The sequence below is a fragment of the Oncorhynchus masou genome, chromosome 27, assembly GCF_036934945.1.
Source record: "Oncorhynchus masou masou isolate Uvic2021 chromosome 27, UVic_Omas_1.1, whole genome shotgun sequence".
Lineage (NCBI taxonomy): Eukaryota > Metazoa > Chordata > Actinopteri > Salmoniformes > Salmonidae > Oncorhynchus > Oncorhynchus masou.
Genome location: NC_088238.1, coordinates 33,106,965 through 33,128,316, shown reverse-complemented (window position 1 = coordinate 33,128,316; position 21,352 = coordinate 33,106,965). Strand labels below are relative to the sequence as shown.

General features: G+C 42.6%; 1 protein-coding gene across 1 annotated transcript; it reads left to right on the top strand.

Moving 5' to 3' along the window:
• The first annotated feature begins 676 nt into the window (after positions 1 to 676).
• Positions 677 to 20,913, top strand: LOC135516035 (transportin-3). Its single transcript, XM_064940008.1, has 23 exons — positions 677 to 939; positions 4,022 to 4,222; positions 4,586 to 4,659; positions 4,879 to 5,035; positions 5,581 to 5,724; positions 5,969 to 6,144; positions 6,362 to 6,500; positions 6,592 to 6,738; positions 6,938 to 7,045; positions 7,151 to 7,242; positions 7,439 to 7,578; positions 7,845 to 8,036; positions 12,078 to 12,169; positions 12,302 to 12,378; positions 12,543 to 12,603; positions 12,862 to 13,002; positions 17,686 to 17,802; positions 17,915 to 18,009; positions 18,210 to 18,366; positions 18,641 to 18,808; positions 19,104 to 19,216; positions 19,817 to 19,908; positions 20,069 to 20,913. The coding sequence occupies exons 1-22, from the start codon at positions 826 to 828 to the stop codon at positions 19,875 to 19,877; spliced, it is 2,766 nt and encodes a 921-aa protein (XP_064796080.1). The 5' UTR covers positions 677 to 825; the 3' UTR covers positions 19,878 to 19,908; positions 20,069 to 20,913.
• Positions 20,914 to 21,352: the final 439 nt, after the last annotated feature.

The window sequence follows — 21,352 nt, the reverse complement described above, 5'->3', positions numbered from 1 at the left end:
CAGCTGTCCACATACTTTTGGCCATGTAGTGTACTTACACCCATGAAACATGCCAATAGTGCCAGGAGTTTTTCTAACCATGTGACCTAACCAGGAACAACTTGGGGTCCAATGTCTCCTTTGCATCAGGTTACTCTCCTGCAGGGAAACTATTGACAATTGCTTCGAGGACGCAAACCTGTAATGACCCACTATCTGGTTCGATTGTTGTAAGTGGTTTTCAACCTTTTTTGGTTACTATAATCACATCTTGCTCAATCTGAACTGAAGTACCCCCTCATGTCCATCTGATAGTTAAGCAAATGTTATTATGCATATTCACAAATAGCCCCTGTGGATTGGCCAGTTAGGTACCCTCAGGGGTACTCCTAGCACAGATTAATAGGCATTTTTGGTACTAGTACCCCAGTTTGAGAACAACTGTTGTAAATCATGCGCTTTGCTGACATCTAACGGCCTTTCAGTGTATATTGGGGTTCTCTTACATTTTCTTTTACATACCGCATAGCAACATAGTTATACATTGTAACCATTAATTAAATTCAATTGATATGGTGTTTCTTGTTTTTACAATAACAGTAAAAGAGACCCGCCCATTGTGTCTCTCGAATATGTGAAGCTTTTAGTGTGTACAGCTTTTAGTTCCTCTATCTGTATTTCTAGACGGGGGCGTTTGTCGGCGACACACGGGGAGCCTGTGTTCGATTGAGATGGCGGTCGGAACAGCGAGCACAAGGAACGAATAAATATTACCCCGTCTAAACATAATCTGTGGAATTTGTAGCGCCTTCACATTTACACTAAACTGTAACGTAACATAGCGCTATGGAGAAACCGACAGTCGCACTTGTGTATCAAGCTGTGCAGGCTCTTTATCATGATCCGGACCCAGCCGGTAAAGAGCGAGCTTCGGTGTGGCTGGGGGAGCTACAGAGATCGGTAAGTAAACTCGAGAGATGGGGGGGGACTTGGAATGGGCCTAGAACAAGACATGGCTAGGCAGGTCGTGTGAGGCCGAAAACAAATCATTGCATCAGAATGCGTAATACCATGGTGATAAAAAAGACATGTATTTGTATATGCTAACCCAACTACGAATGAATGAGCATAGATTCACACGCTAGCTAGCAACAAACTGCATAGCATTATCTAGTTGGCTTAGTTAAGCTAGTTTGGTAGATAGCTAGCAAACTAACTACTTAGAATTAGCCGCACAGTTGCTCTTTCCACTACTAGCCTGCTAGTAACTGTCAAATGGAAACTGTTATAGATCTATGGGGATTCCTATGTGCAACGAAGATAATAAAGCGAACACAAGCTAGCTTTCTCTCGCGTGTAACGTTAGTCCTTACACAATCCATGGCGTTTGACAATGCTAGCTAGTTAGCCACACATCAGATACAGTAACTAGTTTAACACCCATGTATTGCTAGTTAGCTTATGTAGTTGCCTATGGTTAACTAAACTACTATCTTGACATAATCAGTAGCTCGCGCTAATTACAGTTACGTTAGCCGGCTATAGCACAGGAAGAGCGCGAGGCGAGGGTGGCCACCATGCTAGCGTCCATTACTTGCTAGCAAACTTGCCGTTTTAGCCACATAAGGCTAAATTGCTTAGTAGAGGGGCGTGTTGCCTCGCTAGCTAAAGTTAGCTAGCGGGCTAACGATATTGCCAGGGGGGCTTTTGCTTTGAGTTAGTCAGCGAACGTTAACTTGGCTAGCTCCACGAACAACTTCCATTTGTGTTGATTATGTTGGGTAAATGGTGTGCCACTTAAAGTTGTTTGCTGTTGGTTAACGTTAGCCGTTTTATTTCCGCATTTGTTTTTTTGTTTTTTTTCATCAATTGGTGCTGCGTCGGTCTGGTTTCCGCATATTCATTGGTTACTGTCTTAACTACTGCAGGAAATGTAATTATTGTCTGTCATCGGACAATCAATGATCTGAAATACGGCCCACCTTCATGTTGCCGCTACGTATTCCTACCAACTTTAACGTATTATTGTGATAACTTCTATAATAGATGGCCTTCCTATAGGTTGCATTGAGAGAGACAGCCTCAGGGTAACTGGATTCAAAACAGCTACTTCTCCCCACTATCATGCAGTTTCCTCAGAAAGGCCTCACAAAGCCATGTGTTGATTCCCTAAGAAAAAATGAAATGTCGCATAACATGTTTTAAAACACTTTAGACTGTGACAAGCAACTTCCTGAGTTTGCTGGCACTTGGATCTGAACGGTCTAAATTGGGAGAGTAGGAGCCATCTGAGTGATGAGCACTGTGTGTGTGCTCTGTGCTGTCAGCAGCTTTTTCACCCTGGCTGCCAGGACATACTGTACACTGATGGACAAATGGGGAAGGGGCTTGGCTGTTTCACTTTGCAATTTAAATTCTCATACACATTTTTACCAGGTTTTACTTTATACCATACTCTAGAATATCTAATAGCTGACCAACTGTTGGTTAAGGCAACAAGCCCTCTATGAAGGCAGCTAGCAACAGACACCTGATGGTGTTGCATAGGAATGATATCAGATTTGGCCTACTGCATTTTTTAAGTGGGCCTACTCCCTTTGGGTGTTTGTGTGATTAGTGTGGTTTTGAAATAATTTGAGTAGGTTGGAACCCAACCCTGAGAATGTAAGCAAAGTAATCCATTTACTGGGAGGTGCTTTTTTCTGTGACTGAGTTCTCACCTTATTTCTTTCCCCATGTGAGAACAAAATATCTTTAAAATTGTTTACATTTTTCTGTAGGACTATGCCAACAATGCCTAATTTATCATAACCATTACAGATAACAATTCCTAATTTAAAACCAAGTGAAGTTATTGAAACCTTAATGTCAACTGATTATATTGTGGAACACAATCTTCAAAAAGGCAGTAACCTCAGCAGTGGTGCTTACTTGTAGAAGCCTATGGCTGTGCAATTGCATAACCTTCCATTGTTCATTTAGCAGACACAATGCTTTTTTCCCCGAGCCCTTATCACAGTCAAGACACTTATTTTTATTGTAAAAAAAAGACAACAAAAAACATGAATATAACAGAATTTAGAAAAAGTTGCCGATGTGATGCGCATCTGAAGTCTGCAACAGTTATCCTCAGTGATCATTTGAAACTGGGCTCTATTTGCTTCGTTGAAAGACATTTTTTCCCCCCAGGATTATAGACCAAAATTTGTTTTTTTGATATAAAGATGTTTGATTTAGTTTATTCTGCCTTTTCTTTGGAATTTTCTAAATGTATTAACAATTCCATCTCTTTTGTGAGTAGGTCTTTTATCAAAGAAATTATTGTGTATTTTCAGTGTGGATCCAGTCTGTTTAGTGGGTTATAGCCTAGGCTAATGGAGTGGATGAACATGTACAGGTAGCCTACTCTTTGTAGTGAATTTTTTTTTTGACAATCGGCGTAACATGTCTGACTATTTTTAGGGGCCTAATAGTTAAGTCATGCCATTTTAATGCCAAAAATGTATTACCCTTTAATGTGGCATGAACACAACCAGTCATGATTTCTTCTGATTGTCAACCAAATCACATGAAAAAGTACTAGAGTTTAGAAATAAATCTAAAATCGTGCACTGTGCACCCATTTGATAAATGGAAAGAGACGTATGTTAAAAAACACCAAAAGGTGTAATAATGGTGATTGTCATTAGGTCTACATTCTTGCAGTCTGAATTAATGGATGCGTCTCGCTGACAAAAGGTCATTTTTTGTAGAAAGAAATGACGTGACACTTGAAAAGGGCCTGAAATACGGCACTGTCCCGGGATGACAAGTGCAGCCACATGGGAAAAATTGTTTAAATAATGAAACGTAGGTGGGTTTATTTGCTTCATTTGGAATGGGCTTTGATTTTCATATTTACCACTGTAGCAGGGGCACATCTCTCATTCAGGGCGGTTCCGCACCAGTATCCCTGTTTTTGACTTCCTTGTTTCCGTAACCTTTCTGTCTGAATAAAGTTAAAGGTGGCGCTAACTGTTCTCCCCGTATCCCCTCCCCACAGATGTACGCGTGGGAGATGGCAGACCAGCTCCTCCAGCTGAAACAGGACGTGGAGTCTTGTTACTTTGCCGCCCAGACCATGAAGATGAAGATCCAGACGTCGTTCTTTGAGCTCCCCCCAGAGACACACATCGCCCTCCGAGACTCCCTGCTCTCACACATACAGAGCCTCAAAGACCTCTCCCCCATCATCGTCACTCAGGTAATGGCCTCCTCGCACATTGATGTAACATAGGGTAACGCTCCTTCCATCCAATTATTGTCCATCCGGTTTCACCCTCTGTCAGTGACCACTGACACTCTCGGATGACTTGGATTTCTGTCTTAGCCTTTATGCTCCTAGAATGCTCTCGAGGAATGTCCCACTGACCATTGAAATGTCCCAAAGGCTTAGCCATGCACATGGCACAGTAGCAATAGAACTCTCGCATTTACCCCAATGTACCACCACAGGGGTGTAGCTGTGGTACAATTTAACAAGTACAGTATTACGTGGCATTAAGATACTCTAATCCTTACAAGTTCTTCCTGATTTCTTGTCTAATTTCTCTCCTCCCTCTCTCAGCTTGCTCTGGCCATTGCAGACCTCGCCCTACAGATGGCCTCCTGGAAGGGCTGTGTCCACACCCTCATTGAAAAGTAAGACCCCTGCCGTTCAACCACTCATCTCAGATCACACCTGTGGGTAACAGAATGCCAGAGTTACAGGATATTAGACTGGGTGGTTCTATAAAGTCAAAAGCCATTGTAAATAGTTGGTATTTTTGAGGTGACGTTAAGCTTCAAATACATCTCCTTCATGCTAATTTTCTCATTACTGACTGCTGCCGTCTCTGCTCCACTCTCCTTGCCTCTCAGGTATAGCAATGATGTCAGCTCCATGACGTTTCTGATAGAGATCCTTACAGTGCTCCCCGAGGAGGTTCACAGCCGCTCCCTACGCATCGGAGCCAATCGCAGGACAGAGATCATCGAGGACCTGGCCTATTACTCCAGTACTGTGGTCACCCTACTGGTGAGAGTTCTCTCTCTGGCCGACACGCACACGTTCCATTCATCTTTCTCTCGCCAATACTCACATACTAGCCTATTTTACCCACCTGATTTCAGCTGGTCTAAACTAGAGCACCTGTAACCACTCCCCCTTACTGGTTAAGCAGACCCCCCATGGGTTCATCCTCTCATTATAAAACCCTGTGATGTACAGCCTCATTATCACAAAGCTATTCAGCTACTACCACTACCTTATAGGGACGAACTGAACCACTCACTTTGTAGTATAATTTTCTCTGCAGAATGTCCAAGTTTGACTGTAGATGTTTTTGAGGATTAAGTGTAAGGATGTAGGAATTGTCCTCCCAAACCCAACAGAAAAGAGACAGAACTATACTGCTTGTGTTGGGGGTTACCTCAACCTACAATCAACAATTTTCCTTGGGTCAATAACACCTGTCGTGACTCCTGTTTCGTTGGGTGAACTTCCTCGTGCGTTTGGCTTCAGACACAGCGTTGTGGTTTTGATAAGGATCAGTGTTGTTAGCGCATATGTGTTGTCTCTAGATGACATGTGTGGAGAAGTCTGGCAGCAATGAGAAGATGCTGATCAAGGTGTTCCGCTGTCTGGGAAGCTGGTTCAACCTGGGAGTCCTGGACAGCAACTTTATGGCCAACAACCAGCTCCTGATGGTCCTTTTCCAAGTGCTGGTATGTCTCTTTCTCTCACTCTCTCTCATGGCATTTTGGAAGCACAAATAAACAGTGCTAGTGACAAACACTCCCAAAGTCTCTCGAAATATTAGAGCAGCATTCGTTCCAAACCCTTATTTGTGCAACAACCATGGGGGGGCGGGGCAATAATTTATGCCAGTTTAGAATGCTAATCGCTTGTATGCATAATGCATGGGTTTCATGCATTATGGCATACTGTTATTTTTTTTCTGTTTGGCAGCAAAGAGACGAGACGTCCACTAACCTGCACGAGGCTGCATCCGACTGTGTGTGTTCAGCGCTGTACGCCATCGAGAACGTGGACACACACATGCCCCTGGCCCTGCAGCTTTTTCAGGGCGTCCTCACGCTAGAGACGGCCTACCATATGGCTGTGGCACGGGAGGACCTCGACAAGTATGAACACACTACTCCCCTTTACATACATACACCAAGATCACCTATCTAATCACCACACTCCTTCCTGCCCCAAACCTATCCTTCCTCGATTGCTCTTGATGTTGAACTCGTCTGACTCTTCTCCACTGTCCTCTGTGTGGAAGAAAAGAATGATAACTTTTATCCACAACTCTCTCCTTCCTTAACTCTCTCTCCTTCTCCCTTGTTCTGTCAGAGTGTTGAATTACTGTAGGATCTTCACTGAGTTGTGTGAGACGTTTCTGGAGACCACAGTCAAGAGTCCAGGCCAGGGCATGGGAGACCTGCGAACGCTTGAGCTGCTGCTCATCTGTGCAGGACACCCCCAATATGAGGTACACAACACAAGATATGCACACACACACACACACACACTCTGTTTTGGGTGGATTTCAAGTGTGTGTGTTCTCTTCTGGTGAATCTCAGGTTGTGGAGATCTCCTTTAACTTCTGGTATCGTCTGGGAGAGAACCTGTATAAGACCAACGACCCTGCCCTCCACGGCATCTTCAGACCCTATATCCAGAGACTGCTGCACGGCCTGGCCCGCCACTGCCAACTAGACCCCGACCACGTAAGGACCACCAACACATGACGAGTCCTTAACCAATTCCAGTGATGCCAAACATACTCCCCAATACTCTGCTTATGTCGTATCTTATTGTAGAATCCCTTAACCATGTGCACGTATTACCAAGTAGTTCAGTACATCATTTGGCTTTGGTAGTAGCGTATCCTTCACTCATGGTCTCCACTTTTGTGTTGATCCACAGGAGGGCATCCCAGAAGATACAGATGACTTTGGGGAGTTCAGGATGAGGGTGTCTGATCTTGTGAAGGATGTCATCTTCCTTGTGGGCTCCATGGAATGTTTCTCCCAGGTAGCAACCTTTTGGAAATTGCAAGTTCAAATGGTGTCATTTCGATGACAAGATATACCGACTGTCTTCTCCTGGTTTTCCTCTTTCTCCCTCTCACCCTCTCAGTTGTACTCCACTCTAAAAGAAGGCAACCCTCCCTGGGAGGTGACCGAGGCTGTTCTCTTCATCATGGCCGCCATCGCCAAGAGTGTAGACCCGTGAGTGCCCTCTGCACGTCATTCCTCATTAATAGAATGAATAATGACTAAACCCCTTCCCCACTGTGTAGAATGTGTACAACTGCTGTAGATTTGTATACCCCCCCCCCAGGGTGTTTGTGTAACGTTTCAATCTTTAATTTGTGCTTAATGTATAACTCCTGTGTGTAACGTGTTAATGCTTTCCCCCTGTCAGTGAGAACAACCCCACCCTGACAGAGGTGTTAGAGCAGGTGGTGCTGCTGCCAGAGACTGTCCATATCGCCGTGCGCTACACCAGCATTGAGCTGGTGGGGGAGATGAGCGAGGTCGTTGACCGCAACCCGCGGTTCCTCGGTAGGTTCAGTGGTCACGTTACAGTCAATTGCTTAGCTCGGGACCTGAGTGATTGAGTTAATCAATTTGGAGGTTCATCTTCATCTGTGTGTTAGTGTGTATAACTCTAGTTTTGAGCACGTCTGTTTCCTTGTAATTTTTCTCTGTTTTCCATTCCTTTTTCCGCCCTGTGTCAAATGCCTGTGTCACTCTGTTTTGTTACACCTCTGCCCCTCTTGGTTGTATACTCTGGATGTGTGTATGACCTTAGCCCCGCTCTGTCACAGACCCCGTGCTGAACTACCTGATGAAGGGCCTGAGGGAGAAGACCCTGGCTTCCGTGGCAGCCAAGGCAATCCATAACATCTGCTCTGTGTGCCGGGACCACATGGCCCAGCACTTCCAGGGCCTGCTGGACATCGCCCGTGCCCTCGACTCCTTTGCCCTGACCACCGAAGCCGCCGTAGGCCTCCTCAAAGGTGACGTTATACCACCCTTATTTTTGACACTTTTTATGGTAGATCAGTTTTAATATGGCAGATTGTGGCTTCTATCAGTGTCGTCTGCATTTTCAATCCCACTTTTTATTTTATTTTGTAGATGTTTATTATTTTCCCCCTCCCCTAATTGGAGTAAACTAATGGACAAAAATATTTATGCTTCCACTTCCAGCTCATAAATACTAGATATAGATACACATTTTACAGACAATTATATTTTACATGACTAATCTTTTGTTTATTTTAGTCCCATCCTTCAACTACTCTCAACCCCTCCCATCTATCTCTGAAGACCATCCAGTTTTGATTTCTAGCTGCCATATATTTTTCCACTGATGTTCACAAATGTTTTGAAACTTTCTATTCTCATAATTTCTACAGATTGTAAATTTTAAAGTTAAAAAACCTTTGCTAAGAGTATTATTGATCGATTTGACTGACTTATAAAATTTGTGGAGTTAGATTCCAACATTTACCTGGAGCTTTCAGCCATTCCTGAACCTGCGACCAAAAACAAGCAACAGTACATATGGGCAGTACCAAAACAAGTGATCTAATGATTGGTTCTTCAGTCGGGTCTGCAGAGCTGGGATGGTTGTATCTCATGTGTTTTTTTGTTTTTACACACAGAGTACTAGTCAAAAGTTTGGACACAACTATTTATTCAAGCATTTTTCTTTATTTGTACTTTTATTCTACGTTGTAGAATAATAGTGAAAATGTAAAAACTATGAAGTAACACATGGAATCGTGTAGTAACCAAAAGTGTTAAACAAATCAAAATATATTTTATATTTGAGATTCTTCAAAGGAGCCAGACACCCTTTGCCTTGGCAGTTTTGCACACTCTTGGCATTCTCTCAACCAGCTTCACCCGGAAGGCATTTCCAACAGTCTTGAAGGAGTTCCCACACATGCTAAGCTCTCTTTCACTCTGCAGTCCAACTCATCCCAAACCATCTCAATTGGGTTGAGGTTGGGTGATTGTGGAGGCCAGGTCATCTGATGCAGCACTCCATCACTCTCCTTCTTGGTCAAATAGCCCTGACACAACCTGGAGGTGTGTTGGGTCATTGTCCTGTGGAAAGACAAATGATAGTCCCACTAAGCGCAAACCAGATGGGATGGCTTATCGCTGCAAAATGCTTTGGTAGCCATGCTGGTTGTGTGCCTTGAATTCTTAATAAATCACTGAGTGTCACCAGCAAAGCACCATCACACCTCCATGCTTTACGGTGGGAACTACACATGCAGAGATCATCTTGTCTCATCAGACCAAAGGACAGTTATCCACCAGTCTAATGTCCGTTGCTTATGTATTTTGGCCCAAGCAAGTCTCTTATTTTTGGTGTCCTTTAGTAGTGGTTTCTTTGCAGCAATTTGACCGTGAAGGCCTGATTCATGCAGTCTTTTCTGAACTCTGAAGCATTTATATGGGCTGCAATTTCTGATGCTGGTAACTCTAATGAACTTATCCTCTGCAGTACAGGTAACTCTGGGTCTTCCTTTCCTGTGGTGGTTCTCACGAGAGCAAGTTTCATCATAGTGCTTGATGGTTTTTGCGACTGCACTTGAAGAAACATTTAAAAGTTCATAATGTTCTGGATTGACTGACCTTCGTGTCTTAAAGTAATGATGGACTATTTCTCTTTGCTTATTTGCGTTGTTCTTGCCATAATATGGACTTGGTCTTTTACCAAATAGGGTTATCTTCTGTATACCAGCCCTACCTGGTCACAACACAACTGATGGGCTCAAACGCATTAAGAAGGAAAGAAATTCCACATTCACTTTTAAGAAGGCAAAGCTGTCATCAAGGCAAAAGTTGGCTACTTTGAAGATTCTCAAATATAAAATAATTTTGGTTTAACACTTTCTTGGTTAAAACATGAGTCCATATGTTGTCTTCACTATTATTCTACACTGTGTAGAAAATAGTAAAAATAACCCTGGAATGAATAGGTGTGAACTTTTGACTGGTACTGTGTGTGTGCGTGCACTATCGCAATAATTTTGTATAATTGAAATTCTATGTTTTTAATCTGGCGTCGTTTTGTCTCAGTTCACTAACCATGTGCCAGGGAATCGGTACATCGCAAATCTCCTGACTACTTTGTCAACCTGTATGGCGCAGCTGTAAATGATTTTGGTCTTCATGTAGGGACAAAAGACAAGTTCCTTACCTTCTTCCACTTGACTCCTCCATTTGTGCAGTAATGCTGCAATCCGTTGGTTGTGATTTTGGTTAGAGCAGACATTTCCATGTTTTTGTTAACTGCCAGTGTGAGAACTCCACCAGTCATATTTATATAATTTAGAAGATTATACATTTTTAATTATTTTTCTCCAAAAACACTTTTTTAATCAATTAGTGTATTGGAGTTTAATGATAATATTTGTTCTGTCTCTTCTGGTGGATTAAACTGAAATTGCCAACAGTTTTCTATGTCTTGTGTTAAAAATAACCAAAAGTGAGAGGTTGTAATCTGAATGAAGAGAAAAAGGCCATTCTTGAATACTAGGTGAGCCATTCTTACTAATCTGCTAGAGAACCAGTTTGGATATATGTATAGTTTTTGTATGATTGAAGCATTTAAGTGAGAGGTCTAATGCTTTAAAATTTAGTCATTTCTGCCCTCCAAATTCATAATCATTATATGAATAGGCCCTTTCCAAATAAAGTAGAATAAAACAGTGTTAGAAAGTTGTGTAGGCAGGGCCATAAGTAGGTTGTAGTTATTATTTAGGTTGTAGTTATTATAGGACTGTTTCCCTCTACCATTTGTATTTCATATACCTTTGACTATTGGATGTTCTTATAGGCACTTTAGTATTGCCAGTATAACAGTATAGCTTCCGTCCCTCTCCTCGCTCCTCCCTGGGCTCGAACCAGCAACACAACGACAACAGCCACCATCGAAGCAGCGTTACCTATGCAGAGCAAGGGGAACAACTACTAGAAGGCCCAGAGCGAGTGACTTTTGAAACGCTATTAGTGCGCGCGAACTAGCTAGCCATTTCACTTCGGTTACACCAGCCTCATCTCGGGAGTTGATAGGCTTGAAGTCATAAACAGCGCAATGCTTTTGACGCACAACGAAGAGCTGCTGGCAAAACGCACGAAAGTGCGGTTTGAATGAATGTTTACGTGCCTGCTTCTGCCTACCATGCTCAGTCAGATACTCAGATACTTGTATGCTCATTCAGATTATATGCAATGCAGGACACACTAGATAATATCTAGTAATATCATCAACCATAACTGGTGATTATGATAGATTTGTTTTTTATAAGATAAGTTTAATGTTAGCTAGCAACTTACCTTGGCTTACTGCATTCGTGTAACAGGCAGTCTCCTTGTGGAGTGCAACGAGAGAGAGGCAGGTCGTTATTGCTTTGGACCAGTTAACTGTAACGTTGCAAGATGGATCCCCCGAGCTGACAAGGTGAAAATCTGTCGTTCTGCCCCTGAACAAGGCAGTTAACCCACCGTTCCTAGGCTGTCATTGAAAATAAGAATGTGTTTTTAACTGACTTGCCTAGTTAAATAAAGGTGTGTGTGTATATATATTTTTTTAAATCGGCGCCCAAAAATACTGATTTCCGATTGTTATGAAAACTTGAAATCGGCCCCAATTAATCGGTCGACCTCTAACGGCAATAGTTGACGTGTTTTAACTCCTTTTTGACAATTTTAATACTTTCTGAGAAGTGGCCATTATTTACTATTAATGCATAACTTTAACCCATTTGTATAAGAGATTCTCAAAAATGAATGTAGTCCAGGCATTTATAACATGCCAGTCTTTCTCTGCTCCACTCCTTCTCTATTCCATCTCTCACTTTCAATCTCTTGTTTTTATTCATTTCTGTCTCACTTGCTAGTCCATTTCTTTCAGCAACTTGTTCTCTCTGGACTGTGGGTCCAGTTTTCTATTTGATTACCTAATGAGTTTGATTTGTATTAAACGAGTGTTGTTGCTCTGTCACCATGGTAATGCTGGTTGTTTTGCAATGCAGGTACAGCCCTGGTCCTAGCTCGTCTGCCCCTGGAGAAGATTGCTGAGTGTTTGAGTGACCTGTGTGCTGTGCAGGTCATGGCCCTCAAAAAGGTGTGTTTTTCTGCCATTTGTTTATGTGCAAGTTTGGTTGTAGGTTGTGTGTAACCCACTACAATAGTAGTAGTTTTGTGGATTGGGTATTTGTGATACCAACAGGTTTGCTTATTTGTCTCCTATCTTCAGCTTCTCTCTCAGGACCCCAGCAATGGGAAAGCCGCTGACCCCACTGTCTGGCTGGACAGACTAGCAGTAATCTTCCGGTACACTCAACTCATTTATAACATATTGTGCTATATATACACATAGCCTGGTTGCACAAGCCACGAACTGTCTAATGTAGCTATACTGATATGATTTGGGCTGATTAATATTTTAAGCAGAAATGTTTGGCTTAATGTTTTTTTTTTCTCTCTCTCCCCCCCAGACACACAAACCCCATTGTAGAGAATGGACAAACACACCCATGTCAGAAAGTCATCCAGGAGGTAAAGCAACTGGCAGTTTTTTATTCTTTCACCCTCTACAGTTGAGCTTTTTTTTGTGTTGTATTTGGACGAAGCTACCAATTGCATACAACCTGTGTTGTTCAACACATTAATTGGACTAAGTTGTTTAAATGGAACTACCTTGGTGCTTTTCTCCTTTTCAGATTGTAATTTCAATTTGAGGCCATGATTGCGTACAGACATTCCCACAGTTTCTCATGCTTAACCTATATTTGGTGTTTCCTTGGTTCTCTGTAGATCTGGCCGGTCCTGTCACAGACTCTAAACACACACCAGGCTGATAACCGCATAGTGGAACGCTGCTGTCGCTGCCTGCGGTTCGCTGTGCGCTGCGTGGGCAAGGGCTCTGCCTCTCTACTACAGCCACTTGTCACACAGGTGCGTGTTCCTGTGTTTGGGTCACAATACGCCCCATATGCAGATGGGTTAATCTTTGTTGGCGTGTCTGTTATTTGTGTATACAATGTCCAGTGCCACTGGGTGCTTGTTGAGCCCAGGGCAGGCAGCTGGTGACTTATGACAAAGTTAGACTGAATGTACAGTATAGGGTTGCAAAATTCCGGTAACTTTTCAACTCCTGGGTTGACAGTTTCCCTTGTTTCCTGATTATTCCCTCTTGAATCTAGATTTCTGGGAATCTGTGGAAAGTTACTGGACATTTTTTGACCCTAGTATAGGTCTTAACAGTGTGTGTTTCAGATGGTCAGCATAACATTAACGCTTGTCTGCTTGTCATTTTTGAAAAAATATATATTTAGGTTACTTTGCTCATAATTAGATCTGTGTCCTCCGGATGCGATGTTTTGCGCACTCCCAATCTCTGCAGAGCGCATCGGAATACAGTATAATTATTGTAGGCCTGCACTGACGGGTGTCATGGAAATTCATACTGACAGAGATTTTGTTATCTCTTCAAACAATCATCTTTATTTAATTTTACTGAATTATTACAATGAGACTCGTCAACCCAACACTCGTGACTGTTGGGCTGAGCAGCCTAAACTTTAAAGACTAACTTTACAGTTTTTTTTTTTTATATACTAAAGATGCTTAGTCGTGGCTGGTTCCACCCCTCACAAAAAAGGTTGGGGGCACCATTAGCCACTTTGGATTTATCCTGTGGTCATCCGCACAGGTTTTATTTTATTTTAACCCCCAACCCGGCTTAGTTTCCCAGATGCCTGGAAGATAAGACAATGAGTGATTGTTCTAAACTCTTCTAGGCGATCTCTATCTGGGTTACACACACCACATCTCGTCTATGGAATGCCAGCTTTAGGTTTTTATCACCAAGTCATTGTCAGCTCAAGCAATCTCTAGCAAAACCCATTTCCCTTACCATACGCCCACATTAACTGCATGAGGCTAGTGGAAACCATCCCTTTAAAGAAAATCAACATTTAAAAGAACAGAAATGTCTTACTATAGTTAAGTATATCATCGTTAACTTAATGTCAAACAAATCAGGTAAATATGTAATTCTATCACATAGGCAAAGTGGTCTTTCAATCATGTTGTCGCAAGATGTGTTTTTGAGGTCAAAGGGATCCGCGTTTGCACATTTGTTGATGATAATTGCTAGTTAGCTATTTCCCAGTTATAGCACATTTTTTTCAACAATAAGAATCCTGTGCATCAGCTGTGTGCCAGTTTCCAGAGGGAGGGAGAGCGACACTGAAGTACATTTGCAAAATAATGATAACCAGCCAAACTACACTGCTTTGAATTTCAATCTCGCTAGTTAACTGTTAGTATGCATTAAATGTCATGTCCGACTAACTAAAATAACTTTCCACAGGAACTTGTGTATTGCCGCAAATGGCCAACACACATTTTGATATGGGTGCGCAGTTGATGAAACTGATACTTCATACTCCGGTTGTAAAACCATCTCTACAGCACTCAATTGGCTAGGATTCTCCTCTATTCAATACTGGCCATGTAATTCTGACAACGTTAACAAATATTCTTAGAATAGCCCAATTGACAAGTAACTCCTTTGCTGTAATGATCTCCCCTGAACACTGAATATTTTAACCTTACAAATAGAAACTTTTTAGTAGGCTACCTCGCCCACCTTAATCATTTTAATCCCTGGTTCATTAAATGAGTGAAATTATTTTATAAAGACATAAGTATTTGGTTGTAATTAGTGATATACCAAAATTACATTTTTGACTGATTACGATATTTTCCTTGCCCAAAAGAGATGTTTACATTTTAGGGGCCTTTTTATGCATTCTAGTACAGTTAAATAGTTCGCACACACACACTTTGACACAGCGGTCTAAGGCACTGCATCTCAGTGCGAGAGGCTGTAATTGGGAGTCCCATAGGGCGGCACAAAATTGGCCCAGCGTTGTCCGGGTTTGGCCATCATTGTAAATAAGAATTTGTTCTTAACTGACTTGCCTAGTTAGTCACACACACACCACACTGACCAACAAAGTTATATTGTTGGCATTTACATATGTCCCGATTACCAGTAAAACATAATCAAAATCTATTTCTCTCACCTACTTGCTGTGCTGTTTCGTTCAGTTGTTTCATTCTCAACCAGGATTTCTATGGAACGCTGTTTTGGGTCTTTGCGTGTCATAAAATATACGTGTCAAATAACACTTTTGACCAGTCAGGACCTGAATATGACTGCATCACATTTAACACATTCATACTTTTTTTTAACGTAGTTATTACACATTGATTACTCTACCACTCTCTTATTTCATATGTCACAACGATTCATCGATACGTAACTTACCTACAGTGCTAGCTAGCTGATGGATCCAAACATAGCAAAACATCTGTTTCAGTAGCAATAGTTAGCTAACTAACTATATCGCTAGGTGTCGTCGAAAATAACCCTAATTTATAAGACCGTTCTTATTTGCTTAATGGGGGTCTGACCCATCTATGTGATGCTAGCCACAATAGTGGACTTTGCAGTTAGCCTTCAAAATAAAAGTAAGACATTGACAGTGATGCAAATGAATAGTAGAATTATGCCATTATTGAATAGATCATGCGAAACGAGGTTGGAATGTTATATAAAATCAACAAAATACAATTTGTTAATTTGACAAATCTGTAATCACACTGGATGTATTAGACTTTAGAATTGCATTGTAGGCATACTTATTTCCCTGTACAGCCTTACCCCATCTAATTTGATCCATAGGTATCAGTCTACTAATTGACACCCAGAGAACATTAGCGTCGTAGCTCTTATTGTGGGACTCAAACTACTGTGAGTTGAGCCACATTTATTGTCAACCTATGTGTATTGAACACTATTCCAGAGGAAAAACAATACTGCGTGGATGTTTTGGAGTCTGATAACTCTGAGGAAGACGTTGGGGGAAACTTATCTTGGGTATTGAGTAGACTGATTTCACATTCCAACCTTGTTCAGCATTATCTAGTCTAAATATGGCAGGATTCCACCAATTGTAATATTTTGCATCTCTTTCAAATGGGTACTTTTATTAAAAGGCAAACCGCAAATTCCACTATTATGCCTAATCCTTATTGTGGCTAGCTTCACAACCCGGTCCGGTCGAGCCTCACTAGCCAGATGAAGCTAGCTGGCTGCTTATGTTAGCTTTGGGCAACGGGGTTAAGGAGCTGGCTAGGCTATTTATTTTCATGAACTGAAGTTCAATTTCAATAGGTGAACAAGTGGCAACCTAGCTAATACTTACAAGGATTCCTAAATCATTACTAAGAATAATGAAAATTACTGGTTTCTACTCATTGTTTTCAGGCTGGTTGTTTTGGTGCTAGCTTAGGTACCAAGCGAAAGCTAGCTACCCCAGAAGTTGCGGTCAAACAAATAATGCTTTATTACTAATGCGGTATTGGAAACGCATCGTTTGTGGCCAGTGTTTGGTTGTTTGCAGACTTTCTTTTGTACAGCTTTGACAGTGCTACTGATAGTAGTGGTGGCACTTGGCTTGCATGTGCAAATACGGAACACGCAACATTCTATAATAGAACTGTTATTTGACGTGTCGAATTAAAAGCTTATTTTACTGGTCAAGAAGTGTTGACGTGTATCTTTTTTGGCATGCAAAGACTCAAACGGCGTTCCATAGTATGTCGTGAAGCTAATAGCAGTGACCACGATTACTGTGTAACTCTGGTATGGCGACGTGTACCGTTACTCGAAAGCCATCACCCACGACAGAGAACGGTTGATTGTCAAAGGCAATGAATTCTATTATCTTGCCGTTATTTTATTTTGCATTTGAGTTGTCTTGCTGAAATTGTCTTACTCTTTCAAATGATTGCTTGACTTGATGACTGTTCGATCCAAACAGCAGACATTGTGGGCTAGGTTAGGATTGCAGTGTTGCACGTGTAGCGCAAAATTTTACGTTGCATTACGTCATGTACTTACATTGTATAGGTATGCACGTCAGCTTTGACACCGGTTTTGCACATCGGCGTTACTAAACATCGTGCTGATACCAATGTTGGTATTTTTAGCTAATATCTTATGTTCACCGATTTAAAAAAAAATATATATATTTTTTTGTTTTATATCGTGCATCCCTTGTTGTAATGTTGCAGGGTGGCCAACCAGGAGAGCTACTGGGTGTGCAGGATTTTGCTCCAGCCCTGCTCTAACACACCACCTTGCTCAACAGGACCTTGATAAGCTGACTGTTGCTTGAGCAGGGTTGGCTAAAAAGCCTATACTCAACAGTAGTTCTCCAGATGGAGGGTTGACCAACCATGTGTTTTATATACAGTAGCCTATCTGTGCTGTATTTTACTTAGGGGGGGAGATATAATACATGGGATCAGAGACCAGCAGCATTCCATTGTCAATACCAGTGATAATAATGAATGTTATTGGTAAAGTGGTTCCTTGCATCATACAACACAATTTTCAGTCACCAATTTTCAGACTTGAGCTTTCGGACAGGTAAAAATTCAGTCCCAAAAGATGTCAGGCCCTTGTCAGTGTGTGTACCAGGTGTAGAGATGTTAAATGTGTGGTGTTTCAGATGGTCAGTGTGTATCAGGTGTAAAGATGTTAAATGTGTGGTGTTTCAGATGGTCAGTGTGTATCAGGTGTATCCCCACTCCTGCTTCCTTTATCTGGGCAGCATCCTGGTGGATGAGTACGGCATGGAGGAAGGCTGCAGACAAGGTCTACTAGACATGCTACAGGTAGGACAAAAACACCACTTTCATAGGTACTTGTAGTTTACTGGAGTGGCAGTGGAACTCTGGTTTGTTCTATTGGTTTTAAACTGACTTTGTCCCTTCTCGCTCCCCGTAGGCTCTGTGTATGCCCACCTTCCAGCTGTTGGAGCAGCCCAATGGTCTCCGTAACCACCCAGACACAGTAGATGACCTCTTCAGACTCGCCACCAGGTATGATCAACTGGAACACAGTTCAAGCAGTTGCTCCTCTCCCTCGAAATAATAAGTTCACTTTTAAATGTAAACTCAATGGGCTTTGTCTGAGGGGTAAGAATGAAAAATAACCATTGCTGGGGACCTGACACAGGCATAATTGTTTTACAGCAGCATTTAGGTTATAAAGAAGATTCTCTCTTGCTTCTTCTCTGCAGGTTTGTCCAGCGTAGTCCCGTCACCCTGCTCAGCAGTGGCATCATTGTCCACATCATCCAGTGTGCTATCGCGGCCACCACACTGGACCACAGGGACGCCAACTGCAGTGTCATGAAGTTCGTCAGAGACCTCATCCACACGGGCGTCAGCAACGACGTGAGTCAGCCCCAACAAAGTCAAATCTATTTCAACAGTCAATGTTTGTTTGTCTCTGTTGCAGACTGCGCAGAATCACTGATCTACAAATATATTTGTATCCCAAATTAGTCTTTGTCATCAAGATGAGCAAATCTGTGCCTCGCCTTGCTCAAACTGGCCCCCTCAAACATGGGGATTCACTGTCTGACGATCAACCAAAAGTCTCCTCTGAATAAAAACAATATGTCAGTCACATTGTCATGTGTTTTTTTGTGTTTTTTTTCCGTTGCAGCACGAGGATGACTTTGAGCTGCGGAAGCAGCTAATAGGCCAGGCCATGGGGCAGCATGGGCAGCAGTTGGTCACTCAGCTCATGCACACATGCTGCTTCTGCCTGCCACCTTACACACTCCCCGATGTGGCTGAGGTGCTGTGGGAGATCATGGTGTTCGAGAGGCCGGTGAGTCACATGTATATTGACACACGCTCTTAGCTCTACCACTCCTGGCAGTACTTGTATAATACATATGCAGTTGAAAGTAGATGTACACATAGTCTTTGACAGGTGCTCGCTGTCATACCACAAGATGGCGCGAAGAGAACATCTTTCAACAGGGACCACAATTCATATTTACACACACTTCCAATGATATGGGCATGACAGCACTTTCCCTTGTGAGAAAGTGTTGTAGTACTACCATTGCATTGCCTCCTGATGTGTGTTTGATGTTTAACGTTGCAGATATGTTTTCTAGACGTTCTGCCGCTGGCTGGAGAACGCGCTGAAGGGGCTTCCTAAGGAGACGTCAGGCGGGGCGGTGACCGTCACACACAAACAGCTCACAGACTTCCACAAGCAGGTCACCAGGTGAGCATATCACAGCCACGCCCCTTCCATGCTCTCAAGTGGAATCTGGTGCATTCATTTCTGGCAGAAAATAACTAACTAGCCACGTGTTGTCCTCATAGGTTCAGGAGTTATGTCAGGTGAAACTTTGCATTTTCCCACTGGAAAACAGCTAGCTGTTTATGTTCTGACTCTGGGAAGAGCTCATGTGTCACTAGGCATGCTCAAACAAAATGCTCCTGCAGCAGTGGAACGCTGGAAAACCGGAGTAGGAAAACCTCATGATTCCCTGCCACACGTTCAGGCTCGCCTCGAAGCATCCCTTCCCCAGTTTTCCAGCGTTCCACCCTCCCTCACATGCGGTCTCTCTGAGGGAATGGGAGCTTCAGACAGATGACCACTAGATGGTAATTCTCAGGGAGCACCTTGAGTTCACAGTGGGAGTCTTGTGAGAGACCCTGCATGCTCGACGTGGGTTAATTTCAGATTAATTTAAAGTGACCTTGAATAAATAGCGAGCCTGAATGTGTTGAATTACCTATTTCATTTGAAATAACCTTTACCATGTAAATGCACCACATTAATAACGTTGCCCTTTTCTCGCTCTTCCCCTCTCTCCAGTGCGGAGGAGTGTAAGCAGGTGTGCTGGGCTATCCGGGAGTTCACCAGATTGTTCCGATAGCCACGCCCAAAGAGCTCTGCCAGAACACCAGGTTAGGCATCAACACAGAAACCTAAACAGCCCCCGCACTGGGATCTGCAGACACATCTCACCCCATGTCTTTTAGATGGTTCCAAAAACATATCTGATCCTATTTAGGTTGGCAAGTGTCAGTAACATCTCCATTGATTTTAAATGTTTTTCTTCCTCAGGTTAAATATTTTGGCGAACATTCAGAGGTGACGGCAAAGAGGCTGAAGACCGCAGCAGACGAGAATCTAAAGGGATCTCCTACTGGACAGATGGGCGGGACTTGGCACTGTGGAAAGCCAATCAAGACGCATCGCAAGGATTGGAGTGACAGGGTGAACCCGCAAACGAAATGCGCCTTTGGCTGTGTGAGAAGACGCCCCCTTCCGCTCCCTCTCGCTCCCCTGCCTCACTGTCACCACAGTTACAGGTGGCACGAGGGTTGAAAGGGGGCGGGGCAGGGGGGCATGTCCGAGGAGGGAGAATTCACCGACTCAAAGAAATGGGATTAGTTCTGCGTCAGTTGGATTTCTACAGGATCCATCTTCAAAAAGAACAAGTGAAGGGAAGGGGGGGAAAAAAACAAAGGATGTGCCTGGTTGCTAATCATAATGCATCAAAAAAAGACTTGTACGTTTTTAAATTGAGAAATGATTTATTTTCATGGATGTGTCTTTAGAACTTTAACATGGTCTTGCTGTCGGTGCCATATAGAAAAATAAATAGCAAACCCACGAGGCCCTTCACAAAATGGTCACCACTGCTTTGTGGAGGCATTTAGGAAATGGTTGAAGGGAATGCTGGGAGATTTGGCGTCACCTTTGACCTTTTTAAACATGTTGGCTGGAGTTTTACTGTTCTCTATTTCCAGGGAAGGAGAGTTGTGACAGGTCGAGTGGGACTCTGGCAAATAGTATATATTTTTTTTGTTCTTCCACCTCTGGCATCGTCCATTCTTGGAGGTAGACACCACCGTCGGCGTTGTAGCCATGTTGTGAACAACAATAAAACAACCGTGAGGAACAAATTTGCTGTTGTCTGTATCATGTTTTAGAGTTTAGATGTTTGTTCATACCAGATCCCTCACCCCCTAAAAATAACAAGTTGGTCAAGGTTAGAGGTCGACCGATTAATCAGAATGGCCGATTTAATTAGGGCCAATTTCAAGTTTTCATAATCAGAAATCGGTATTTTGGACGCCGAATTTTGATTTAACACCTTTATTTAACTAGAACATTCTTATTTTCAATGACTGCCTAGGAACGGTGGGTTAACTGCCTTGTTCAGGGGCAGAACGACAGATTTTTACTTTGTCAGCTCAGGGATTCAATCTTGCAACCTTAGTCCAATGCTCTAACCACCTGCCTCTCATTGCACTCCACGAGGAGCCTGCCTGTTACGTGAATGCAGTAAGAAGCCAAGGTAAGTTGCTAGCTAGTATTAAATGTATCTTTATAAAAAAACAA